Source organism: Macaca fascicularis, chromosome 9 (assembly GCF_037993035.2).
Source record: "Macaca fascicularis isolate 582-1 chromosome 9, T2T-MFA8v1.1".
Lineage (NCBI taxonomy): Eukaryota > Metazoa > Chordata > Mammalia > Primates > Cercopithecidae > Macaca > Macaca fascicularis.
This window is the reverse complement of record NC_088383.1, coordinates 112,423,798-112,447,689: the sequence shown is the minus strand read 5'-3', so window position 1 is coordinate 112,447,689 and position 23,892 is coordinate 112,423,798. Positions and strand designations below refer to the sequence as shown.

The following is a 23,892-nucleotide window of genomic DNA, read 5'->3' as shown; positions in this document are numbered from 1 at the left end:
ACCCAGGAGACGGAAGTTTCAGTGAGCTGAGATCATACCACTGCACTCCAGCCTGGGCAACAGAGTGAGACTCTGTCTCAAAAACTAAAAAATCAAGATCATCTCTGCCAATCCAGGTCCCCTTCAGGGTTTCCTATCTCAGGATGTCATGACCAAGTATCAACTCATGCACCACAGAAACCTAGAACTCAGTCCTGACACCTCTATCGGCCCCATCACCCATACTGAATCTATCACCAAGCAATGACTTTGCCTCCTCAGTCCTCAGGAAATCCTGAACCCAGGTCACCATCAATCTCAGGACGTGAACGACTACAAGAGCCTCCTAACTTGTCTCTAAGGAACTTCTCATGCCTCTTCAATCTACACGCTATGCTACATTTCACCGACCCCAGTGAGAACATTTCAAGGACTTCCCATTGATTCTAGAATTTAAAAACAATACTTAAAATGGTCTGCAAGGCTGCATATGCCCTGGCCCCCATTCAGGATCTCCTGCCCATCTCACATCACACTCTCTCTTGTTCTCCTTACCTAGACATACTAGCCTTCTCTCTGTTATATATCACATTGCTTCTGCCTGAGCGCCATTCCTTCTTTATCTAGGGAACCCTCATTCTTTAGATCTCAGCTTAAGCATCCCTTCCTCAACAACTTAGTCAAAAATTCCTTTATAATAAACTCTCATGGGACCTTGTACCTTCCCTTCTTAGCACCTGGCAAAGTTGTAATTTTAAATCTATTTGTGTTCCACTTATTTTCAATAACAGGCTTCATTCGGATTTCCTTTACCTTCAGAGGTTGTTCTTGTGTCACCTGCTCATTCAGCTTTTTGGTGTAGGCATCACAGATTTCAGTGACTTGCACAAACCCCTGGAGGCCGTTGGGGAGACTAATCACCAGTTCCAGTTCATTTACCTCTTTTACACAACCCAGAATCCGCATTCCCTCACACAGGGACTAGAAGAGAAAAAGTGAAATGTGTACAATAAGGACGGGAACAACAACAGGAAAGATTGGAAGATCTGGCTTCTAGTCTCAATTTAAAAGCTATGAGGCCGAGCACAGTGGTTTACGCCTATAATTCCAATACTCTGAGTGGCCAAGGCAGGACTGCCTGAGCTCAGGAGTTCGAGACCAGCCTGGGCAACACAGTTTCTACAAAAAAAAAGATTAGCCAGGCATAGTGGTGCACGCCTGTAGTCGCAGGTACTCTGAGGTGAATAGATCGCTTGAGCCAGGAGGTTGAGTCTGCAGTGAGCCGTGATCACACCGCTGTACTCCAGCCTTGGCAACAAAGTGGCACCCTATCTCAAAAAAAAAAAAGATAAAAAATAGGCCGGGCATGGTGGCTCACGCCTGTAATCCCGAAACTTTGGGAGGCCGAGGCGGGTGGATTACCTGAGGTCAGGAGTTCGAGAGCAGCCTGGCCAACACGGCAAAACCCCGTCTCTACTAAAAAATACAAAAATTAGCCAGGCATGGTGGCAGATGCCTGTAATTCCAACTACTCGGGAGGCTGAGGCAAGAGAATCAGTTGAACCTGGGAGGCAGCGGTTGCAATGAACTGAGATCAGGCCACTGCACTCCAGCCTGGGCAACAAGAGTGAAACTCTGTCTTGAAAATAAAAAATAACAATAAATAAATAAATAAAAACCTACAGGAATTTTATAAGTGAAAAGAAATACACATGTGGACATATCAGTGAACTTCTCAAATATCTGACCGAGCACTGTGAAAGGTCTAGATTATACAACAGTGTTAACAGCACTGGGATACTGGAGGACACCTTTGCCTTTTACCTTATTCTGAGCAACCCAAATTCAAATGCCTGGCAGACAACACAATGAAGGAAGCCAGCTAGCTAGTGGAGACAGTGGCAGTCTGGAGTGACCATACCAGGTCTAAAGGGCACAACCACTACTCAGCTCCTTGTCATTACAAACATGAGGGAATACGGGCCTTGTGCTTACATGAAAAATTTTTTTCATGTAAAAAAAATTTTAGTTTTCAGCCAGGTGCAGTGGTTCATGCCTGTAATCCCAGCACTTTAGGAGGCCAAGGCAGGCAGAACACGAAGTCAGGAGATTGAGACCATCCTGGCTAACGTGGTGAAGCCCTGTCTCTACCAAAAATACAAAACTTAGCTGTGCGTGGTAGCGGGCGCCTGTAGTCCCAGCTACTCGGGAGGCTGAGGCAGGAGAATGGCATGAACCTGGGAAGCGGAGCTTGCAGTGAGCAGAGCAGAGAAGGCGCCACCGCACTCCAGCCTGGGCGACAGTGCGAGACTCCATCTCAAATAAAAAAAATTTTTAGTTTTCTAATGTTGGCACCAAGTCTAACAATTTTTTTTAAAGTATCATATAGGACAAAATACTGACTCTGAATCTGAATGTTCCACTTCAAAGTTCCCCTTCAAATCTGAATGTTCCCCTTCAAAGTTATTTAACTTCTTTTTTTTTTTTTACAGCTAACATATATTGGTGTTACCATCTAAAAATGTAAGAAGGCTGGGCGCAGTGGCTCACGCCTGTAATTCCAGCACTTTGGGAGGCCAAGGCGGGTGGATCACGAGGTCAGGAGTTCCAGACCAGCCTGACCAACATGGTGAAACCCCGTCTCTATTAAAAATACAAAAATTAGCCGGGCGTGGTGGCGTGTACCTGTAATCCCAGCTACTCAGGAGGCTGAGGCAGGAAAATCACTTGAACCTGGTAGGCAGAGGTTGCAGGGAGCCGAGATCACACCACTGCATTCCAGCCTGGGCAACAGAGCGAGACTCTGTCTCAAAATAAATTAATTAATTAATTAAATAAAATAATTTAAAAATAAAAAAATAAAAATGTAAGGAACACAGTCAGACCACTTCAATTCTTGGAGATGGGATTCACATATATGAAATGAATGGATAGGATTAGAATAACTGCTAAAGTTACTGTCCATTCTAACCTCTGAATATATGACAACACAAGTCCTGTGAGGACACAAGCCCACAGCAGTTCTAAAGGAAAAAAAGGGGGCAGGCATGGTGGGTAGCTCATGTCTATAATCCCAACACTTTGGGAGGCTGAGGCAGGAGGACTGCTTGAGCACAGGAGTTCAAGACCAACCTAGGCAAAAGAGCAAGATCCAAGCCCCACAAAAAATTTAAAACTTAGCTGGGCAAGGTGACACACACCTGCAGTAGTCCCAATTGCTCAGGTGAAGCTGAGGCAGGAAGATTGCTTGAGCCCAGGAGTTCAAGGCTAAAGTGAGCTATGATCATGCCACTGCATTCCAGCCTGAGCAAGAGAGTCAGGCCTGTCTCTGGAAAATAATAAATAAATACAAAGGAAAAAAAAAAAGATTCCTAGCATCGGTTAGCAACAGAATGAAATCATGCTCAGTCCTTATCATAAATTGCAAGAATCTCTACACACACACACGAAGTATAATATATTAAGGGGAAAATGGAATTAAGGGAAAAAAGAAGGGAAGAAGAGAGAAAGAACATACACAAACTTAAGCAACCAAGGTCAATTGTTTAAAAGAAAACCAACTTTAACAAACCTCAACACTAAGGATTTCAAACTTCTCTCTTGCGGACTTGCTGCTTTCTCTCTTTTCGATTTTCAACTTTTTTGTTTTTGCTGGCCCCTTCTGGCTCTTTTTTCTTTTGGTGGATCCCTCTTCAGTAGAAATCTAGAAGCGGATAGGGGGAACCCACAAAGATCCAAAAGAGTAAGAAGCAATCTGACTTTTCCCTCCTATTTCAGGTAATCACTCACCTTGCTTTGTTACTCCTTCACTCCACCCTACTCCATCCCACTCCCAAGTGTTCCTTTAATTCTTGTTTTTAAAAAAAAAAAAAAGAGCTGCCAATGCTCCCTCTGCCCAAGGTCTGAGAAGCCTCCTTCATGTTCCCAAAGTCTCTTCTCTCTTGTGTTCTTCCTCTCTGTTCTTCCTCTCTTGACTGGGATGAACACTGGGGTTCCTCAGTTTGAGAAGCAATGTAGAAGAGTGCATGAAAATGGACACTGGAGTTACACAGACCCAAGTTAAACTCTCATCTTTTCAACCATAACAAGCTATGTGGTTTCAGCTAAATTATATAAAGTCCAGGCACAGTGGCTCCTGACTGTAATCCCAGCACTCTGGGAGGCCAAGGCGGGCTGATCACTTGAGACTAGGAGTTAAAGACCAGCCTGGCCAACAGGCTGTATTTTTTTACACTAAAAATACAAAAAAATTTAGCCGGGCATGGCAGCACACACCTATAGTCCCAGGTACTCCGGAGGCTGATGCAGGAGAATCGTTTGAACCCAGGAAGCGGAGGTTGCAGTGAGCTGAGATCACAACACTGCACTCCAGCCTGGGCGACAGAGCAAGACACTGTTCCTCATCATGGAATTGCAATTGCTGCTTTACAGCACAGTTGAAAAGGTTACATAATATAGACCTAAAGCCACACACTCAAATGTTAGTTCCCTTTCCCCAAGCATTTGGAGCACAGTCTAGTCTAGGTGAGACTGTGAAGTCTAATGTAAATTCTGACCATTACATGTGGAACCCATGTAAAAATGCAATGATCAGTCAGGCACAGTGGAACATGCCTGCTGTTCCAGCTACTCAGGAGGCTAAGGAGGAAGGATCGACTGAGCCCAGGAGTTTAAGTCCAGCCTGGGTAACAGAGTGAAACATAATCCCTCCCCATCTCTTTAAACAACAACAAAAACAAGAAAAACATCGGCTGGGCGCAGCGGCTCACACCTGTCATCCCAGTACTTTGAGAGGTCAAGGTGGGCGGATCATCTGAGGTCAGGAGTTTCAGACCAGTCAGGCTAACATTGTGAAACCCTGTCTCTAACAAAAATACAAAAATTGGCCAGGTATGGTAGCAGGCACCTGTAATCCCAGCTGCTCACGCCACTGTACTTCAGCATGGGCAACAGAGTGAGACTCCGTCTCAAAAAAAAAAAAAAACTGCTTCCTCTCCATCCTTCATCAACATAGCACATAGCAAAGAGAGCCTAAGAACAAGAAACTGCAGCACTTTATTTTGTTTGTGTGTTTTTTGAGACAGAGTCTCGCTCTCTCACCCAGGCAGGAGAGCAGTGGCACAATATTGGGTCACTGCAACCTCCGCCTTGTCATTTCAAGCAATTCTCATGCCTCAGCCTCCCAAGTAGCTAGGACTACAGGTATACCACCATGCCCAGCAAGTTTTGGTATTAGTATAGACAGGGTTACACCATGTTGGCCAGGCTAGTATTGAATTCCTAGCCTCAAGTAATCCGCCTGCCTCGGCTTCCCAAACTGCTGGGATTACAGGCATGAGCCACTACACCCAGCTAACAACTGTACTTTAAACTCTAATACTAAATGCCAAGTTTCAAAAGATACAGGATCGTGGTGGTATGGCCTCTCTAAACGAATTAAATTTATAGACACAGACTTCAACGCAAAAAAAAAATTCTGGAAAATAACACATTCTCAAATAAGGCTCATTTTTCACAAGACCCTAGAGTAAGTTTCCAGTGAGTGTCACCAAACAAGCATACTACTTACATCAAATAAGTTGTCTTGTTCAACTGACTGCTGGAAAGCTTTCTCTGGTTTGTGGATCTTTCTTGTACCTCCTCGGGGGAAGCTTTCCTCCAGGGCTGCCATGTTTGGGTCTCCTAAAAACAATGCAAAAGATAATGGTGACATGTTGTCTTCATAGCAGATTTCAGAAAGGTGTGATCAACGAGGCAAGAGACAAGACTGTTCCAGCAATATGTTAGACAACATTCAGGACTACAATATAGATGGTTTAGATGTCAGGCCCGGGATAATCCATACTTCATCTTTCCAAAGGTCTCTGCTTCAAAACCACAAGTCCACCCACCTTCTTCCAGAAAAGTAAGTTATAGATTCAGTGTAGCAAATACTCACTAAGCAGCTACAGTTAAGTCAGAGATACACTGTAGCTCTATAGATGAATATATAATTCTCTGCCTTCAAAGAACAAGCACTTTTTGAAAATAAAACAATTATGTAAGTAACTTAAAATGTAAATTGGATTATAAATGATCACAAAGATGTAGGAAGGGATAAGGCTTCAGTAAAGGAGGCAAGCTTCATAAAGAAGATCCTAGGCCGGTGCGGTGGCTCAAGCCTGTAATCCCAGCACTTTGGGAGGCCGAGACGGGCGGATCACGAGGTCAGGAGATCCAGACCATCCTGGCTAACACGGTGAAACCCCGTCTCTACTAAAACATACAAAAAACTAGCCGGGCGAGGTGGCGGGCGCCTGTAGTCCCAGCTACTCGGGAGGCTGAGGCAGGAGAATGGCGTGAACCCAGGAGGCGGAGCTTGCAGTGAGCCAAGATCGGGCCACTGCACTCCAGCCTGGGCAACAGAGCAAGATGCCATCTCAAAAAAAAAAAAAAAAAAAAGAAGATCCTTTTTGCTGAAGGGTAAAAGATGAACAGAAGCTTGACAGGTAGAAAGGGAATGTAAGAAAAGACATGGATAGGAAAAGCCTATTATTTCAATAAACACCAGCAATTTCCCTATCAAACAACTGCTCAAAGGCTTGCTGTTGTCTCTTAAGAATTATTCAGCTAGGCCGGGCGCGGTGGCTCAAGCCTGTAATCCCAGCACTTTGGGAGGCCGAGGCGGGCGGATCACAAGGTCAGGAGATCGAGACCACAGTGAAACCCCGTCTCTACTAAAAATACAAAAAATTAGCCGGGCGCGGTGGCGGGCGCCTGTAGTCCTAGCTACTCAGGAGGCTGAGGCAGGAGAATGGCGTGAACCCAGGAGGCGGAGCTTGCAGTGAGCCGAGATCGCACCACTGCACTCCAGCCTGGGCAACAGCGTGAGACTCCGTCTCAAAAAAAAAAAAAAAAAAAAAAAAGAATTATTCAGCTAGACCACTGGGAGATTAAAGCATAAAAACTGAAGTTAAATTTTAAAGGAGGCTGGGCACCATGGCTCACACCTGTAATGCCAGCACTTCACGAGCCTGAGGCGGGCAGATCATCTGATGTCAGGAGTTTGAGACCAGTATAGTCAACTCGGCGAAACCCCGTCTCTACCAAAAATGCAAAAATTAGCCCAGCTACTCGGGAGGCTGAAGCGGGAGAATTGCTTGAGGCTGGGAGGCGGAGGTTGCATTGAGCTCAGCTCATGCCACTGCACTCCAACCTGGGGGACAAGGCAAGACTCCGTCTCAAAACATTAAAGGAGAAGTTGGGCTTTTTTGTGGAAGACCTTGAATTAGATATGGGTAGTTTACTTTGGCAAGTCAGAGACTTAAGCAGGGAAAGCGACAGAACAATAAGCAAGAAAAATATACTGCAGACTATAGATTGGACATGAAGAGGGACAGTACTGAAGGCAAGTAAATTCGGTAGAAGGATTCAAATGCATTGTTTCCTGTTATCTCAGTGATTAAAAAAAAGAAAGAAAAAGAAAGGAGTCAAGTGCAGGACAGCAGAGAAACCAAGAGTACCAGAACTGGGTGTGAAAACAGAAGACAGGAGAGGTTAGTTTTGACAGACACTTGGCAATAAGAATCTAGAAGGGCTTAAGACTAGAGAAGTGATGATCGGGTGGGGCCAAGGATATGGAATCAGGGATGGGTATCAAAGAAACAGGAAAGTTCAGGGGCTTTGGTTTGCTGGGAATTTCACCCTTAATTTCCTTCCAAACAAGGGGAAACTGAGGCTCCAAAAAGTAAGGAGATCCAGGGGCACCGAAGATATTTAGGCTACTTTCGGAACACAAAGCCTGGAGTTACAGGGGCTGCTAGCACAGAGCCGGCTTCGAAGCGGGGCTAAGGTGGCCGAACCACACTCATCTAGCGGGTACCTGGCATGGACCCAGGCCTGGGAGAGACCTGACAGCCATGAGGTTTCCTCCTTTTTCGCCTCTCCCTTTACTCACCCGCCCCGCGGCGTCAGCACCCCGCTAGCACTGAGCTCGAACCGCGGTACTCACACACGTGGAGACCAGGATACCTACGCTCCAGAGCAATTCTTCCGGAAGTGTGGGCGGGCTCAACACCCTACTTCCGTTGCCATGTTGCGGAGGTGACCTAGAGAAAGGAATCGGAAGGGCGGGACTTGGAGCCGTAGCCAATCATCGCAGAAGGCCGAATCGCGGTGGCCGGCTAAACGCGTGCGGGGGAGGCGGCTTCTTCCGGCCGGGGAGAGAGGTGATTACTTTTGTTGAAGGACACCAGCTGCGGAATTTTTGGCTTTGGCAGGTGGGTGAAGAGGGGAGGCTGGGCTTGGACCGCCCGCCGTTTCTGGCCGAGGAACACCTCGAGGTCTTAGTTTTCGAGGAGAGAAACGGTGCGGAATGGGAAATAGAAAAAACTAGGGGCGCAAGGGGGCGGCCAGCGGGTGAGAAGCCTGGAGGTGAGGTGCGTAGGTGCGCCCAAGGGCTCCCACAGTTTCCGAAGACCCTTAATTCCATTCGCCAGTGGAGAAAAATGAGGCCCTCCGCGAAGCGTCCCCCGAGGTCACCCAGTGACGTAATATTGGACGAGGACTAGGACTTCTGACCCCCATCATCGGCCGAATTAACCTCTTTTCTTCTGTATGCACATAGCTGTTTGTTCCCACCGAGCTGTGCTTAGGAAGCTGGCCAGCCGGGCCTCCTTTAGCTACACTGCAGCCTTTTTCAAAGCGAGTGAATGTGGCCTGGCCCCTACAGTTCTCCAGGCCCGCTGTAAAAAGGTTAGATTTCAGTCTGTAGACTATCAGTGGGAAGGCCTTTCCTAAGAGGTAGCCAGAACGGAGAGCTGTAAACTCCTTGAGTGCAAGAGACTGCTTCTGTTACCCGAGTGGTTGTCCTTCATCTTTGCCTTCCTTACCTCGTGATCTCACCATTCTAGGTAGGTGTTAAGTTAGAAAGGAAAATAGTGATATCGAGGAATAGAGAAAGTAACAAGAGCTACTGGTCACTTTGAACCTTTAATAAAGTGCCCATCTCACAGATGGAGAGAGGCACGGAAGGATTAGCGGTGGCTCACGCCTGTAATCTCAGCACTTTGGGAGGCCGAGGCGGGCAGATCACCTGAGGTCCAGAGTTCGAGACCAGCCTGAGTAATAATGGTGAAACCCCGTCCCTACCAACAGTACAAAAAGTAGCCGGGCGTGGTGGCGCACGCCTGTAGTTCCAGCTACTCGGGAGGCTGAGGCGGGAGAATCACTTGACTCCGGGAAGCGGAGATTGCAGTGAGCCGAGATCATGCCACTGCACTCCAGCCTGGACAACAGAGCAAGACCTTGTCTCAAGAAGAGCTGTTAGCAGCTTAATTAAAACAGACCACCATTTAACAACATTAAATCACAACTAGGAGTCTTAAAAAGGGCACTGTAAACATAAGGGTTCCTTTATGTTTGCCCTAAAGTAACCTGCCGCATGCTGAAGAATGCAGAACCAAATTTTTCGACCTTACTCCATCATTCTCACCAGCAACAACCCCGTTCCCCATTTCACCCTCCATTTGAGCCTCTCAAGAGTCCTCCTCCTTTAAGACCCAGACTAACTTGAGTGATTGATTTCAGTTCTTGAACCATGCACTTCCCTGCAGTCAGAATTAGTCTTCTGTGGGATATCACAAAACATCAGCCTTCCTCCCATATTATGTGTAAAGGAAATTTAAAGCACCTTAGTATTGCTAGGCATATTCTTCTAAAAAGTTTCGTTAGATGTAATGTAGTGGAGGTTTTCAGTTAATGGTCAAAGTTAAGCCCTTGTTTTCTGTAGCGTTTCTCCTAAAAACCTACTTCACACCCTAAGAAATGAATCCAAAAATGTATCATGAAATGAATGGTGGGGGGGGAGTATGTCTTTAGTAAATTTAGTAAAGTGAAACAGTTGATAGCTACATTACAAAGTTGCTTTTATCGCTTCTGTTGGCTAAGATCAAGTGTATAAAGTTACTTTTAATGGAGATTTTCCTAACTTGGGCTAGACTGGACAAGGTCTCTGAAGAGGCCTAAGGAAGTTTGGATTTCCTTCATTGCTCCAAGAACCTTCTTGAAACTTGAAAATTAAGGTCATTTTTCTCAAATTTTCATTGCCAATTCTTTACACAAGAATGCCTCTGAAAGCCTTTGAATGGGGGAGTTCCAGTTTCCATAGCAATGACTCCCTCACAGATACCTCCCTCTTCCATTTCATCAAGACCCAGCTGAGTCACTGTCACTGCCTACCAATCTCGACCGGACCTCGACCGGCTCGTCTGTGTTGCCAATCGACTCGGCGTGGCGTCGGTCGTGGTAGATAGGCGGTCATGCATACGAATTTTCAGCTCTTGTTCTGGTGACCTTTCGAATATATCTTGTCTATAAAAGAAATTCATGCCTTTGTAAAATACACAGGTACTATAGATTAAGCCGCCTTTGCTATATATTCTTCCAGAGTTTTTTTAATACACTATTTGTTTTTCTATTTCATTTACTGCAGTATTTTTCAAACTTTAGCATGCTTCAGGATTATCTAGAAGCCTTATTAAAATAGATTCCTGGGCCCAGAGTTTCTGATTCAATAGGTAGGGCCTAAGAATGTGCACCAGCAAGTTTCCAGTGATGCTAATGCTGCTGGTCTAGGGACAAGAATCAGAGAACCATTGACGTGCTTTATAAAATCCAGAAATAAGATTTTTCTTACAACATTTAACGTTACTTGGGACATCTTTCCATGTCGGTACACAAAGATCTGTGCATATTTTGTGTCGTTTAATGGAAACCATTTTTTAATGAGTCTTCTATAAATAGACAAAGATTTTCATAAACAATATTTCATTGACCATCTTTGAACCACACAATGTGTTTCCACTTTGTAATATTTCTTTTTTTTTTTTTTTTTTTTTTTGAGACGGAGTCTCGCTCTGTCGCCCAGGCTGGAGTGCAGTGGCGCGATCTCGGCTCACTGCAAGCTCCGCCTCCCGGGTTCACGCCATTCTCCTGCCTCAGCCTCCCGAGTAGCTGGGACTACAGGCGCCCACAACCGCGCCCGGCTAATTTTTTGTATTTTTAGTAGAGACGGGGTTTCACCGTGGTCTCGATCGCCTGACCTTGTGATCCGCCCGCCTCGGCCTCCCAAAGTGCTGGGATTACAGGCGTGAGCCACCGCGCCCGGCCCACTTTGTAATATTTCAATAAGGGTAATATTGAAATTCCTGGAGAAAAAAAGCAGCTAGATGGAAGGGTACACTCATTTTATAATTCGGTAGATACTGCCAAATTGGACTTTCTGAAGGTTGTACCAGTTTTTTTGTTTGTTTATTTTTTTGAGACGGAGTCTCGCTCTGTCGCCCAGGCTGGAGTGCAGTGGCGCGATCTCGGCTCACTGCAACCTTTGCCTCCCGGGTTCACACCATTCTCCTGCCTCAGCCTCCCGAGTAGCTGGGACTAGCAGTGCCTGCCACCACGCCCGGTTAATTTTTTGTATTTTTAGTAGAGACGGGGTTACACCGTGTTAGCCTGGATGGTCTCGATCTCCTGATCTCATGATCTGCCCGCCTCGGCCTCCCAAAGTGCTGGGATTACAGGCGTGAGCAACTGCGCCCGGCCAGTTGTACCAGTTTATACTCCAAGCAACAGAGAGAGAATTATTGTTTTCTCACGTACTTAATACTACTACTTACCATAATTTTATCTTTGCTCATTTGATTAAATATTGGTCTCATTTGACATTTCTTTGACTAATAGGTTGGTTATCCTTTTATGTTTTGTCTTTTTGTTTTTGGCATTTTTTTCTTAATATTTTCCCTTCCCTGAGATGACTTAAATATTTCCCCATGTTTTCTTCCAGGACTTTCTGGTTTCACTATTTACATTTAAATCTTTTATCTATTTTGGTGGTGGTGCAAGGATTCCAGCTTCCTTACTACCACCAGTAGCTATTATTAACTCCATTTAGTAAATGATCCCTTCTCCCCTGTCCCATGGAGGTCCTAAATTACTTATAACAAGAAAAATTGTAAAAGTAGGGCTTGTAGTTGAGCTGTTGATGATCACCTGTTGAGAACGTTTGAAAAATAGCAGCTCCAATTTTCGAGTAGCCTTAAAATGGATTAATTCAACGTACTGTGGTGTGATGGAGCCAGGAATGAAAACATTAAGCTGTATTGGGTCAGAGAATGAACTTAGCAGGGGCTATTGTGTTCTCTTATGCTGAGTGATTTTATGTATTCTGAGGTGTTCATGAAATAGCAATCAAGGTAAAATCCTACTTCCAAAAGCTTTATCAGGAAGGCTTTTTCTACCATCTTTGCTACTGCTGTGTTGGGTGAGATATAGATAAATATTTACAGTATTTATATGCAGTGACCTTGAGTTTTTAGACTAAAACAAGACAAAATTTATTTACTTTTAAATTACATCCAAATCAATTTATTGTTGCTTTCTTTCTTTTTTTAAAAGATTGAAATCATGGCAGGTCCAGAAAGTGATGCGCAATACCAGTTCACTGGTATTAAAAAATATTTCAACTCTTACACTCTCACAGGTAGAAGGAATGTAAGTATTAATGATAACTTTAAGCAGTTATATTTTAAAATAATATAGATGCAACAAGTCTTGTTTACTTTTTTCTTTCTTTCTCAGTGTGTACTGGCCACATATGGAAGCATTGCTTTGATTGTCTTATATTTCAAGTTAAGGTCCAAAAAAACTCCAGCTGTGAAAGCAACATAAATGGTAAGAAGTTGACATTTAAACCTTTATAACTTAAGCCATTTTGATGTTAGGATTTTTCCCCAACATTTACTATAAAAATAAACCATTGTCATTTTGCAAAATTTATAGCATACAAGAAAAAAAAAGAGGCCTAGTATAGTGGCTCATACCTGTAATCCCAGCACTTTGGCAGGTCAAGGCAGGCAGATGACTTGAGCCCAGGAGTTCAAGAACAGCCTGGGCAACATGATGAAACCCCATCTCTACCAAAACAAAAATTAGCCAGGGTGGGAGAACTGCTTTAGTCCAGGAGGCAAAGGTTACAGTGAGCTGAGAACATGCCATTGCATTCCAGCTTGGGCAAAAGAGCAAGACCTGTCTCAAAAAAAAAAAGAGGCTAGGGGCAGTGGCTTGTGCCTATAATCCCAGCACAATGGGAGGCCGAGGCAGGCGGATCACCTGAGGTCAGGAGTTTGAGACCAGCCTGGCCAACATGGTGAAACCCCATCTCTACTAAAAATACAAAAATCAGCCGGGTGTGGTGGCAGGCGCCTGTAATCCCAGCTACTCGGGAGGCTGCGGCAGGAGAATAGCTTGAGCCCAAGAGGCAGAGGTTGCAGACTTGGAAGCTCTTTATGTAATTGTTAACCAACCTTTTATATCAGTTGCAAATATTTCTTTTTCTAGTTTGTTTCCAATTTTTATGTAATTCTGTCTTATCCTTAAATCCCCATAGGTTTTATTTTCTTCTTATAATCCTCCAACCCCCATTTGCCGATCCTTTAAATGAGTAAATCTCTGTTGTGTTGGCAATAGATGATATGTGGAAAGCCCAAATGCCACATCCTCATCTGCTGTAGCTCTCCTTCACAGACATTTTTATCTTTTTTTTTATCTTTTTTTTTTTTTGAGATGGAGTTTCACTCTTTGCCCAGGCTGGAATGCAATGGCATGATCTTGGCTCACTGCAACCTCTGCCTCCTAGTTCAAACGATTCTTCTGACTCAGGCTCCTGAGTAGCTGGGATTACAGGTGCACACCACCACTCATGGCTAATTTTTTTGTATTTTTAATAGAGACAGGGTTTCACCATGTTGGTCAGGCTGGTCTCAAACTCCTGACCTCAGGTGATGTGCCCACCTTGGCTTCCCAAAGTGTTGGGATTACAGGCATGAGCCACCGTGCCCAGCCCAGATATTTTTCTTTTTGAGACTCTAGCTCTGTTGCCCAGGCTGGAGTGAAGTGGTGTGATCTCTGATCACTGCAGCCTCTGCTTCCCGGGCTCAAGTGACCCTCCCACCTCAGCCTCCTAAATAGCTGGGATTTCAGGTGCACACCATCATGCCCAGCTAATTTTTGTATTTTGGTAGACAGGGTTTTGTGATGTTGCCCAGGTTGCTATTGAACTCCTGGGCTCAAATGATCCACCTGCCTCAGCCTCCCAAAGTGCTGGCATTACCGGCATGAGCCACTGTGCCTGGCCTCTTCAATGCCTAAGAGCTTTTCCAATCTCAACAGTTGACCTTAGGGACTGCATATCCCAGAACGCAGTGATCACTGGCTTATTCGTAACAAACAGGTAGTATTTTGTCCAGTTTTTTATATTAATTACCTCCTAACTTCAGGAGGGTGGTAGTATCCCCATTACAAAAACGGAGAGGCCAGGCGTGGTGGTTCACGCCTGTAATCCCAGCACTTTGGGAAGGTGAGGTGGGTGGATCACCTGAGGTGAGGAGTTCGAGACCAGCCTGTCCAACATGACAAAACCCAGTCTCTACTAAAAATACAAAAATTAGCTGGGTGTGGTGGCAGGCACCTGTAATCCCAGCTACTCAAGAGGCTGAGGCATGAGAATCGCTTGAACCCAGGAAGCAGAGGTTGCAGTGTACCGAGATTACACCGCTACCCTCCATCCTGGGGGATAGAGTGAGACTCTGTCTCCAAACAAAAAAAAAAGATGTTACTTTATATGCTAGACTTTTCTAATAGTATGCCTTTAGGATCATACTAAATTGTTGGTAGCTTATTTGTTAAAGGTGGAATGTTAGGTTAAAATGTATTAATCTGAGGCTGGGCACAGTGGCTCACGCCTGTAATCCCTCACTTTGGGAGGCTGAGGCGGGTGGATCACTTGAGGTCAGGAGTTTGAGACCAGCCTGACTAACATGGTGAAACCCTGTCTCTACTAAAAAATACAAAATTAAGCCGGGCGCAGTGGCTCACGCCTGTAATCCTAGCACTTTGGGAGGCCGAGACGGGCGGATCACGAGGTCAGGAGATCTAGACCATCCTGGCTAACACGGTGAAACCCCGTCTCTACTAAAAAAATACAAAAAATTAGCCGGGTGCGGTGGCGGGCGCCTATAGTCCCAGCTACATGGGAGGCTGAGGCAGGAGAATGGCATGAACCCAGGAGGCAGAGCTTGTAGTGAGCCGAGACTGTACCACTGCACTCCAGCCTGGGCAACAGAGCGAGACTCTGTCTCAAAAAAAAAAAAAAAAAATTAGGCCGGGCGCGGTGGCTCAAGCCTGTAATCCCAGCACTTTGGGAGGCCGAGACGGGCGGATCACGAGGTCAGGAGATCGAGACCATCCTGGCTAACACGGTGAAACCCCGTCTCTACTAAAAAATACAAAAAACTAGCCTGGCGAGGTGGCGGACGCCTGTAGTCCCAGCTACTCGGGAGGCTGAGGCAGGAGAATGGCGTAAACCCGGGAGGCGGAGCTTGCAGTGAGCTGAGATCCGGCCACTGCACCCCAGCCTGGGCGACAAAGTGAGACTCCGTCTCAACAAAAAAAAAAAAAAAAAAAAAAAAATTAGCCGGGTATGGTGGCATATGCCTGTAATCCCAGCTACTTAGGAGGCTGAGGCAGGAGAATCACTTGAACCCAGGAGGCGGAGGTTGCAGTGAGCCAAGATCGTGCCATTGTACTCCAGCCTGGGCAACAAGAGCGAACTCTGTCTCAAAAAAAAAAAAAAAAAAGTATTAATCTGAGATAGACTTTAATTTTTTTGGTGTCACATCTTTGACAATCTAATAAATTTGCATTCAGTTTCAATGGGTTCATGTTATCTTAGTAATTCTTGAATGTCTTCAAAGTAAAGCTGACCACATTTGTATCTAAACTGTTTGCTTTGTTTATAGGATTTTAAACTGTCTACAGTTCTTAACCTCATCTGTTAAGTTCCCATGCCTGGAGAAGCTAATCCCAACTCATCATGTGATAATTCAATTTGTACAATAAATTATGAACCTGGAAAAGCTGGTTGTCTTTATTTACAAGATATCAAAAATATAAAAACTGTACAAAATGCAACAAAGGCAAAAACTGGCAGTGACTTGGTCTAAATCTTTTAGTTTCCCAAAGCAAGGCTCAGTACTGGAGGTAAGCAACTGAAATGTCTGTCTGACTTCAAGTGTACTAGGTTGTATGTAGCTGTTTTAGCTGAAGTAGAACATGGAAGCTAAATTTCTTCACCTGGTTTATCGAGTGTTTGGGTGCACTCAAAACTCAACAGGTATATAAATTCAGATGTCAGTGGATGGTTGTAATTCATCTAGATCTAACAAAGGAACCCCACCTAGTTACATACATTCCACTAATCATGGGCCGAGAAAAAAAAAGTTAGTGGATCATTTAACAGTTTTTGAGTGCCATACAGTAACTACGTTTTTACAGCAGAAACATACATGCTCATAGGATTCTTCAGCTAAAATTCAAGATGATAGTATATTTCTGAATTTGAATCTTGAAGCAGGATGAATTATTGAAATCAACTTTTTTTCTAAACGTAATAAATTAAAATAGCATTTGAACAGAAAATGCATAGTTTCCACACAATCCAAAGCACCATAAATGTCCCCTCCGTGATCATAATACCTCTTATTCAACTAACGGAAATTAGTCAAATGTGGTTGCTATAGAAACGTGGAACTGTCCCGTTCAGATTTTCCAAGCAGCATACTTCCAGATCCATATAGACAAAAACATTCTTTGTAGCTTAAATATTAATCACTGAGGTATTTGCTTTTAGTCTCCCTTTTCAAAAACAGTAGCTTCCAAAAGGTCTTTAATACCGACGGTTTATTGTGGACTATAAGCTCCTGCAGCTAGAACCAGGTTTCTTCGAGTAAAATGAAGGTGTACAACTGGTGTTGATTTGGTCATATATGTTCCCAACAACAACTCCTGTGAATTCTCAGGTAAATTTATATGCCCAGTGGCTGTAGTAAAGTCATCGGTCTCTAAATCCTCAAAGGCTTTGATAGCATCCCATAATCGAACTGTATTATCCATTGAACCTAAGGGGAAGTCAAAGGAAACCATTAGTTGCATCCATCATATTTACATTTGGACATTTTGTCCAGTACACTTTATGTATCTACTGTACATTTTGGGTGAAAAATCTAAACTTGACCAACAACTCTATTCCTTCCTAAGGAGCATTTCAAGCGGTACTTTAACCTGAGAAGTAATTCATGTATAGGGTGACACTCTGGAATCATAGCTAAAGGGAAGCAAAACCTAAAACACAAGGACTTAGTTTTGCAATCGTCAACACTGTTTCCTCTTAACATAGCATTTACCATAAAGCCATTAATAGTCATTTACCTGATGCCAAAATTTCACCATCTCTACTAAACCTAAGTGAACAGACTGTATCAGTGTGGCCTTTTAATTCTCCAACCATCAAACCATGTCCAATATCCCAAAGAAGTACTCTGCCATCTGTTGCTCCTGTAGCCAGGAATCTCCCATTGGGAGAAAATGTCAAGGAATGAATTGGTCCCTACAAAAGAAGTTCATAGAAAGGATCAGAGTAAAGTATGTCTAGGAAAATAAGACAAAATTTTAAAGTTTTGTAGTAAGAATGGTGTCTGCAAAATTTATGTGTCACTTGTTTAAAAAATATTTTTATCTTGAAATCAACCTTGGATGCTGGAATAATAAGTGCAAAATACCTTGTGTCCAGTGAAGATCCTTACACAGTTACCATTTAGGACGTCCCAGAGTCGCACAGTTCTGTCTGCAGAGCCCGTAGCAACATAATTAGAATTTGGATGGAATCTGGTACAATTCACATCAGCAAGATGGCCAGCAAATATTCTTAAAGGCTGATAGTGGTCTGTAGCCCAGAGCCTTTTATAAAGTTATTGAAAGCAAAAGACGACAATTAGTACATAGCTGTGAAATGCCAAAAATCCATATAAAATAAATACAGAAACATCCATATGAAAAGTTAGTTCTGAGTGGGCCCCCCACTTACTAGTTAACTGAGGGGAAGAAGAATGAGACTCTCAGTCCTGAGAGTTCATCTGGTACAATTTTTTTTTTTTTTTTTTTTAAGCTGAAGTCTTGTCCGGGCACGGTGGCTCACGCTTGTAATCCTAGCACTTTGGGAGGCTGAGGTAGGTGGATCATGAGGTCAGAAGTTCGAGACCAGCCTGACCAACATGGTGAAACCCCATCTTTACTAAAAATACAAACAATTAGCTGGGAATGGTGGCACACGCCTATAATCCCAGCTACTCAGGAGGCTGAGGCAGGAGAAATGCTTGAACCCAGAAGGTAGAGGTTGCAATGAGCTGAGATGGCGACACTGCACTCCAGCCTGGGCAACAGAGCGAGACTCCGTCTCAAAAAAAAAAATTCTGAGGTCTTGCTCTGTTGCCCAAGCTGGATTCAAACTCCGAGTTCCAGCAATCCTCCCACCTCAGCCTCCCCAGTAGCTGGGACTACAGGCGTGTACCACTGTAGCCAGCCAAAACTTAAGTTCTAGAACTCCAATTCTCTGTATATTCTTCCTCCCCTATTCCTAGTCTAAACCACAGAAAAGTATTTTCCCCTCGTTCTGGCCACCAAATAGTTGTTTTGTTTTGTTTTGAGACGGTCTCACTCTGTCACCCAGGCTGGAATGCAGTGGTGCAATCTTGGCTCACTGCAACCTTCACCTCCTGGGTTCAAGCAATTCTGCCTCAGCCTCCTGAGTAGCTGAGACTACAGACATGTGCCACCACACCCGGCTAATTTTTGTATTTTTTCTTTTTTTTTCAGTAGAGACGGGGTTTCGTCATGTTGGCCAGGCTGGTCTGGAACTCCTGGCCTCCCAAAGTGCTGGGATTACAGGCGTGAGCCATTGCACCTGGCCAAATAGTTTCTAACCTGAACTACCTTATCCTCAACTTCTAAGAAGATGACAGAGAAACATAAAGGTGCTCACAGTGGTATGGAAGACAAGGTTAAGCATCTGATGGGGGTGGAAGGGAGGACTGTTAATTAACTATTTTTTTAAAACCAGGATTCATATAGATGTAATTGCAGATATAATAATACTCCTGCCCCAATTTCTTTTTTTTTTTTTTTTTTGAGACGAAGTCTCGCTCTTGCCCCCAGGCCAGAGTGTAATGGTGCGACCTCAGCTCACTGCAACCTCCGCCTCTTGGGTTCAAACAATTCTCCTGTCTCAGCCTCCTGAATATCTGGGATTACAGGTGACTACCACCACGCCCAGCTAATTTTTGTATTTTTAGTAGAGAAGCGGTTTCACCACGTTGACCAGGCTGGTCTCGAACTCTTGACCTCAGGTGATCCGCCCACCTCGGCCTCCCAAAGTGCTGGGATTACAGGCGTGAGCCATTGCGCCCGGCCCCAATTTCAAATAAGTTATAAATGCAAAAGCTTCTCAGAAAGTTGATCCTCAACAATGGAAGTGTAAATGAATTTGGCTGGCTGCTGTAATTCCCAACAAGAAACCATTCTATTCATTGAATACACCCAGTCATAAGATCACAGTGTTCTTACCGAGCTACTCTGTCATGGCCCCCTGACACGAAATAATATCCATATGGAGAAAATTGTGTGTCCCATACTGGATAGTTGTGTCCTTTATATCCCACCAAACAAGTAAATGTTTGAAGGCTCCACAATCTAACAGTTCCATCCTCTGAAGAGGAAAGCAGATAGTTCCTGAGAGAAGAGAAGGTAATATATCTGACTCCCAGAGTAACCTTTGGTCACCTGTCCAGTTTTATATACATTTGAATACATTAAATATTTTATATACACTTGAATATTTTACATACATTTGAATATATTAAATATAGCTAACATGCTACATCTCACTTTTAATTCATTCATGCAATTCACAGTAGGTATCAACTGAAAGAACTAACCAAACTAATGTTAGCTCTGACACTCTACATATACCGAGCACCTACTGAATGAGGTAAGATGATACAGAAACTTACGGAAAATCAGTTCTTTACAAGAAAAAAGTACCGGGGTAATTAACAAAGTATAGTCAAGTAAGGTCAATTGAGAAAGTTTAGGAAATGTGATATGTCACTTAAAACTCAACAATTTTTGACCCTAAAATAAAGATGCTATTTTCCTATGCTGTGTATGCTATTTAAGAATTAAAAAGGAAATGTCTTTTGAAGAAAAAAAAAAAAACACTATAGACATGCTAATAATTCTCTACCTTTTTCAAGGATAAACACAACGGATTGGTAGTCAGAAGGTATTACAGTTTTCACTGAAATCAGACGTTTCCTCAAGTAAAAATGTATCATCTGGCAAAACCTTATCAAACAACAAAAAACCTAATTCTCAAAGTTTCATAATGATGAAATCTTGATGAATGGAAGGCTATTATCTTTTTTTCTTCTTTCTTTGAGATGGAGTTTAGCTCTTCTTGCCCAGGCTGGAGTGCAGTGGTGCGATTTCGGCTCGTTGCAACCTCCGCCTCCCAGGTTCAAATGATTTTCCTGCCTCAGCCTCCCAAGTAGCCAGGATTACAGGCGGGCACCATCATGCCCTGCTAATTTTTGTACTTTTAGTGGAGACGGGATTTCCCACGTTGGCCAGGCTGGTCTCGAACTCCTGATCTCAGGTGATGCGCCAGTCTTGGCCTCCCAAAGTACTGGGATTACAGGCATGAGCCACTGTCCCTGGCCTGAAAGCTTTTATCTATCCAAGTAATATACTAAGGGTATTATGAATACAAAACACCCTCCCCCCATTTTTACAGTGTTAGAGATCATGAAAAATAGGCAAATACCTATACACATAGGATGACATTGTAATCATACACCTAAAGGGAAACAAAACTAATTTCGAATTTCCTTTTTCATTTACTCTTAGTACTTTTGATTATAGAAAGATAAATCCTCAATTACTAGCTAATATGCCATTAATGTCAGGAATTTGTCTTAAATTTGATGAAGCAGCCAGAAGACACAATGCAGGGACCCAATGAAGCATTTCAACCCCTAATGGAGTTCTATAAAACTAAAGCTTTGGTTGGTTATTTACCATTGGGTAACAAATAAAAATAATTAAAAAAAAAAAAGAAAAGAAGAAAATACTAAAGCTAATTTTTAAAACCAGTAAGCTCTGAAACTGTGCATTTTGATTCTATAAATTTGAGTATACAGGCCGGGCGCAGTGGCTCACGCCTGTAGTCCCAGCACTTTTGGGAGACCGAGGTGGGCAGATCACCTGAGGTTGAGAGTTCAAGACCAGCCTGACCAACATGGAGAAAACCCGTCTCTACTAAAAATACAAAATTAGCCAGGTGTGGTGGCGCAGGTCTGTAATCCCAGCTACTTGGGAGGCTGAGCCAGGAGAACCACTTGAACCCAGGAGGCAGAGGTTGCGGTGAGCCGAGATCACTCCATTGCACTCCAACCTGGGCAACAAGAGTGAAACTCCGTCTTAAAAAAAAAAAAAAAAAGAGTATACATTAAATTGCTACCGTGTACAAACATCAGGATTCAAAGATGAATTAGCAAACGGCAAGATTCTAAAAGATAATGAACGACAACCATGAGATTTTTATCAGAATTTTCCCAGTATTTGCATAATGTTTCCAGTAGTTGACTTTTATATAATTTCAATATAACATAGCAGTATTTAATTTTTATTGTTTGTATTTTACCTATCCGGACTGAAGCTGGCTCCATAGACAGGCCCACTGTGACCATACAAAATCTTCAACTCACTTGCTGTTTTCTCATCCATGATTCTTTCTAAGACATCATCTGATTCTTTGTCTATAAGACTAAGATCTAAAATGGTCCAGAAATATTGATGTTTTAAAAGTACATTCATCAAAACTTTTAAAGTAATCATACCACAGTTCAGGAGAGGAATTAACATTTGAAAATTTCCTCCTATATACCAACCACACTGTGCTAATCCCTCTAAATTAGGTGGTATCATCTCAGCGTGTAAAAGAAGAAATTGACATTCAGAATAGATAATTTGCTAGAGTGCACACAGCTACTCAGTGTGGGAACCAGGACTGAAACTCGGTTTCGCTCACTATGCCACAGTGTTTCACAAAAATGAAAACTATGAGCCAGGCATGGTGGCTCACACCCGTAATCTCAGAACTCTGGGAGGCTAAGGTAGGCAGATTGCTTGAGCTCAGGAGTTCAAGACCAGCCTGGACAACATGGAGAAACCCTGTCTCTATAAAAAATAAAAAATTAGCCAGTGTGGTTGCACACACCTGTAGTCCCAGCTACTCAGGAGGCTCAAGTGGGAGGATCACTTCAGCCCAGGGATTGGAGGCTGCAGTGAGCCGTGATCACACCACTGCATTCTAGCCTGGGCAACAGAGTGAGACCCCATCTAAAAAAAAAATAAAAATAAAAATAAAAATAACCTATAGACATATTAAAATAATTTAAAATACATTGTTTTATTTAAATAATAAACTTTATCTCAGGCCAGGTGTGGAGGCAGGAAAATCGCTTGAACCCCGGAGGCAGAGGTTGCAGTGAGCCACGTATAATTCTGGCACTTTGGGAGGCCACACAGGCGGATCACTTGAGGTCAGGAGTTCAAGACCAGCCTGGCCAACATGGTGAAACCCCATCTCTACTAAAAATACAAAAATTACCTGGGCATGGTGGTGGGCACCTGTAATCCCAATTAGTGGGGAGCTGGGGAGGCTAAGGCAGGAAAATCTCTTGAAACTGGGAGGTGGAGGCTGTAGTGAGCCGAGACTGCACCACTGCACTCTAGCCTGGGTGACAGGGCGAGACTCTGTCTCAAAAAAACAAAAACAAAAAAACTTTCAAATAAAATCCTGACCTTATTTGTTCTTTATTAGCCATTTTTATGACTAAAACAGGAAGTACCATCCCTTAAAGATTTTTCAAGATTTACAAGCAATCATAAAATGTTAGATTTTTAAGTTTTTTAGCCTAATACTCATTCTACAGATGAGAAAACTGAGGCCTAAAGAAATTAAACCAGTCTAGCATCCCAGTCACTCCAAAGCTTTTTTCACTGTTGGGAATGTTAGAATCTTGAGTTAAAGTAAAATCAAGTGAATTTCTGTAAAGAACACAATCTTCTGTGTGTTTTTCATGGAATCAAGATTGGTGTAGACTAATGGCAAGTTCACATTCCAAAAGGTCATCTCGGTTACCTGATGCTTGTTTGACACTACGAAGCTTTTTGGGTGTTACAGACCACACTCTGACAGTTGAATCTGCAAAACCTCCAGCAATCAGACTAGAATCATCAGTGACATCCACTGCAGTGAGACCCTGCCAATAAAAGGTTTAGACTAAACAATACTATTTTAGGGTATTCAGAGTACAGAACAGGAAGCAAATGTTAATCATTTTCACACTATACTAAATATATCCTCAACACCCTATTTTAAGGAATATATAAAGACTTTTTAAATCCTTGATTTAAAATATTGGCCAAGCACAGTGACTCACACCTGTAATCCCAACAATTTGGGAGGCCGAGGCAGGTGGATCAGCTGAGATTGGGAGTTCGAGACCAGCCTGGCCAACATGGTGAAACCCTATCTCTACTAAAAATACCAAAATTAGCTGGGCAGGATGGTGGGCGCCTGTAATTCCATCTACTTATGAGGCTGATGCAAGAAAATCACTTGAACCCAGGAGGCAGAGGTTGCAGTGAGCCGAGATCGTGCCATTGCACTCCAGCTTCTGTCTCAAAAAATAAATAAATAAATAAAATAAAATATTAAGTTTGGCCAGGCATGGTGGCTCATGCCTGTAATCACAGCACTTTGAGAGGCTGAGGTGAGTGGATCGCCTGAGCTCAGGAATTTGAGGCCAGCCTGGCCAACCTGGTGAAACCCCGTCTCTACTGAAAATACAAAAATTAGCCAGGCATGGTGGCTCATGCCTATAATCCCAGCTACTTGGAAGGCTGAGGCAGCAGAATCAC

The 23,892-nt window shown here is 43.4% G+C and overlaps 4 protein-coding genes across 10 annotated transcripts in view; 1 reads left to right on the top strand and 3 right to left on the bottom strand.

The window, feature by feature from the left end:
- Positions 1-8,020, bottom strand: part of PDCD11 (programmed cell death 11) — a 53,525-nt gene extending 45,505 nt beyond the window's left edge. For all 3 annotated transcript variants that reach the window (XR_012418188.1, XM_005566347.5, XM_005566348.4), the window contains exons 1-4: positions 7,916-8,020; positions 5,549-5,661; positions 3,551-3,682; positions 793-960 (exon numbers count right to left, since the gene is read on the bottom strand). Coding sequence is in view for 2 of the 3 variants with exons in the window: in XM_005566347.5 (XP_005566404.3) it covers positions 793-960; positions 3,551-3,682; positions 5,549-5,650 (402 nt within the window). In the remaining variant the exon portion in view is untranslated. The remainder of the gene's footprint in view (positions 1-792; positions 961-3,550; positions 3,683-5,548; positions 5,662-7,915) is intronic.
- Positions 969-2,944, bottom strand: LOC135965180 (putative uncharacterized protein encoded by LINC00269). The gene is made up of 3 exons (XM_065521378.2): positions 2,938-2,944; positions 2,574-2,664; positions 969-1,122 (listed from the first exon to the last, which is right to left on the bottom strand). The coding sequence occupies exons 1-3, from the start codon at positions 2,942-2,944 to the stop codon at positions 1,044-1,046; spliced, it is 177 nt and encodes a 58-aa protein (XP_065377450.2). The 3' UTR covers positions 969-1,043.
- Positions 8,021-8,132: 112 nt separating the features above from the next.
- ATP5MK (ATP synthase membrane subunit k) lies at positions 8,133-15,929 on the top strand. 4 transcript variants are annotated; one of them, XM_065521377.1, is made up of 4 exons: positions 8,133-8,186; positions 12,412-12,507; positions 12,595-12,687; positions 15,813-15,929. In XM_065521377.1, exons 2-3 carry the CDS (start codon positions 12,421-12,423, stop codon positions 12,682-12,684), a joined length of 177 nt encoding a protein of 58 aa, XP_065377449.1. In that variant the 5' UTR covers positions 8,133-8,186; positions 12,412-12,420; the 3' UTR covers positions 12,685-12,687; positions 15,813-15,929. The 4 variants fall into 4 exon arrangements, with proteins under 4 accessions (XP_065377449.1, XP_005566398.1, XP_065377447.1 ...); XM_005566341.3 differs by having other exon boundaries at positions 8,133-8,237; XM_065521375.1 differs by having other exon boundaries at positions 8,133-8,325.
- Positions 15,914-23,892, bottom strand: part of TAF5 (TATA-box binding protein associated factor 5) — a 22,829-nt gene continuing 14,850 nt past the window's right edge. For both annotated transcript variants that reach the window (XR_012418189.1, XM_005566343.5), the window contains 6 exons: positions 23,111-23,231; positions 21,608-21,737; positions 19,471-19,635; positions 17,631-17,808; positions 17,281-17,458; positions 15,914-16,970 (listed from right to left, as the gene is read on the bottom strand). Coding sequence is in view for 1 of the 2 variants with exons in the window: in XM_005566343.5 (XP_005566400.3) it covers positions 16,753-16,970; positions 17,281-17,458; positions 17,631-17,808; positions 19,471-19,635; positions 21,608-21,737; positions 23,111-23,231 (990 nt within the window). In the remaining variant the exon portion in view is untranslated. The remainder of the gene's footprint in view (positions 16,971-17,280; positions 17,459-17,630; positions 17,809-19,470; positions 19,636-21,607; positions 21,738-23,110; positions 23,232-23,892) is intronic.

What these genes read in the sequence shown, in the direction of transcription:
- LOC135965180 (XM_065521378.2), bottom strand. An exon ending in GGTCTGGAACTCCTGACCTC is followed by an intron (nt 1,123 to 2,573) that starts GTGATCCACCCG and finishes CGAACTCCTGAG; the next exon opens with CTCAGGCAGTCCTGCCTTGG.
- ATP5MK (XM_065521377.1), top strand. Translation starts at nt 12,421, where the DNA reads ATGGCAGGTCCAGAAAGTGATGCGCAATACCAGTTCACTGGTATTAAA. An exon ending in CTCTCACAGGTAGAAGGAAT is followed by an intron (nt 12,508 to 12,594) that starts GTAAGTATTAAT and finishes TTTCTTTCTCAG; the next exon opens with TGTGTACTGGCCACATATGG.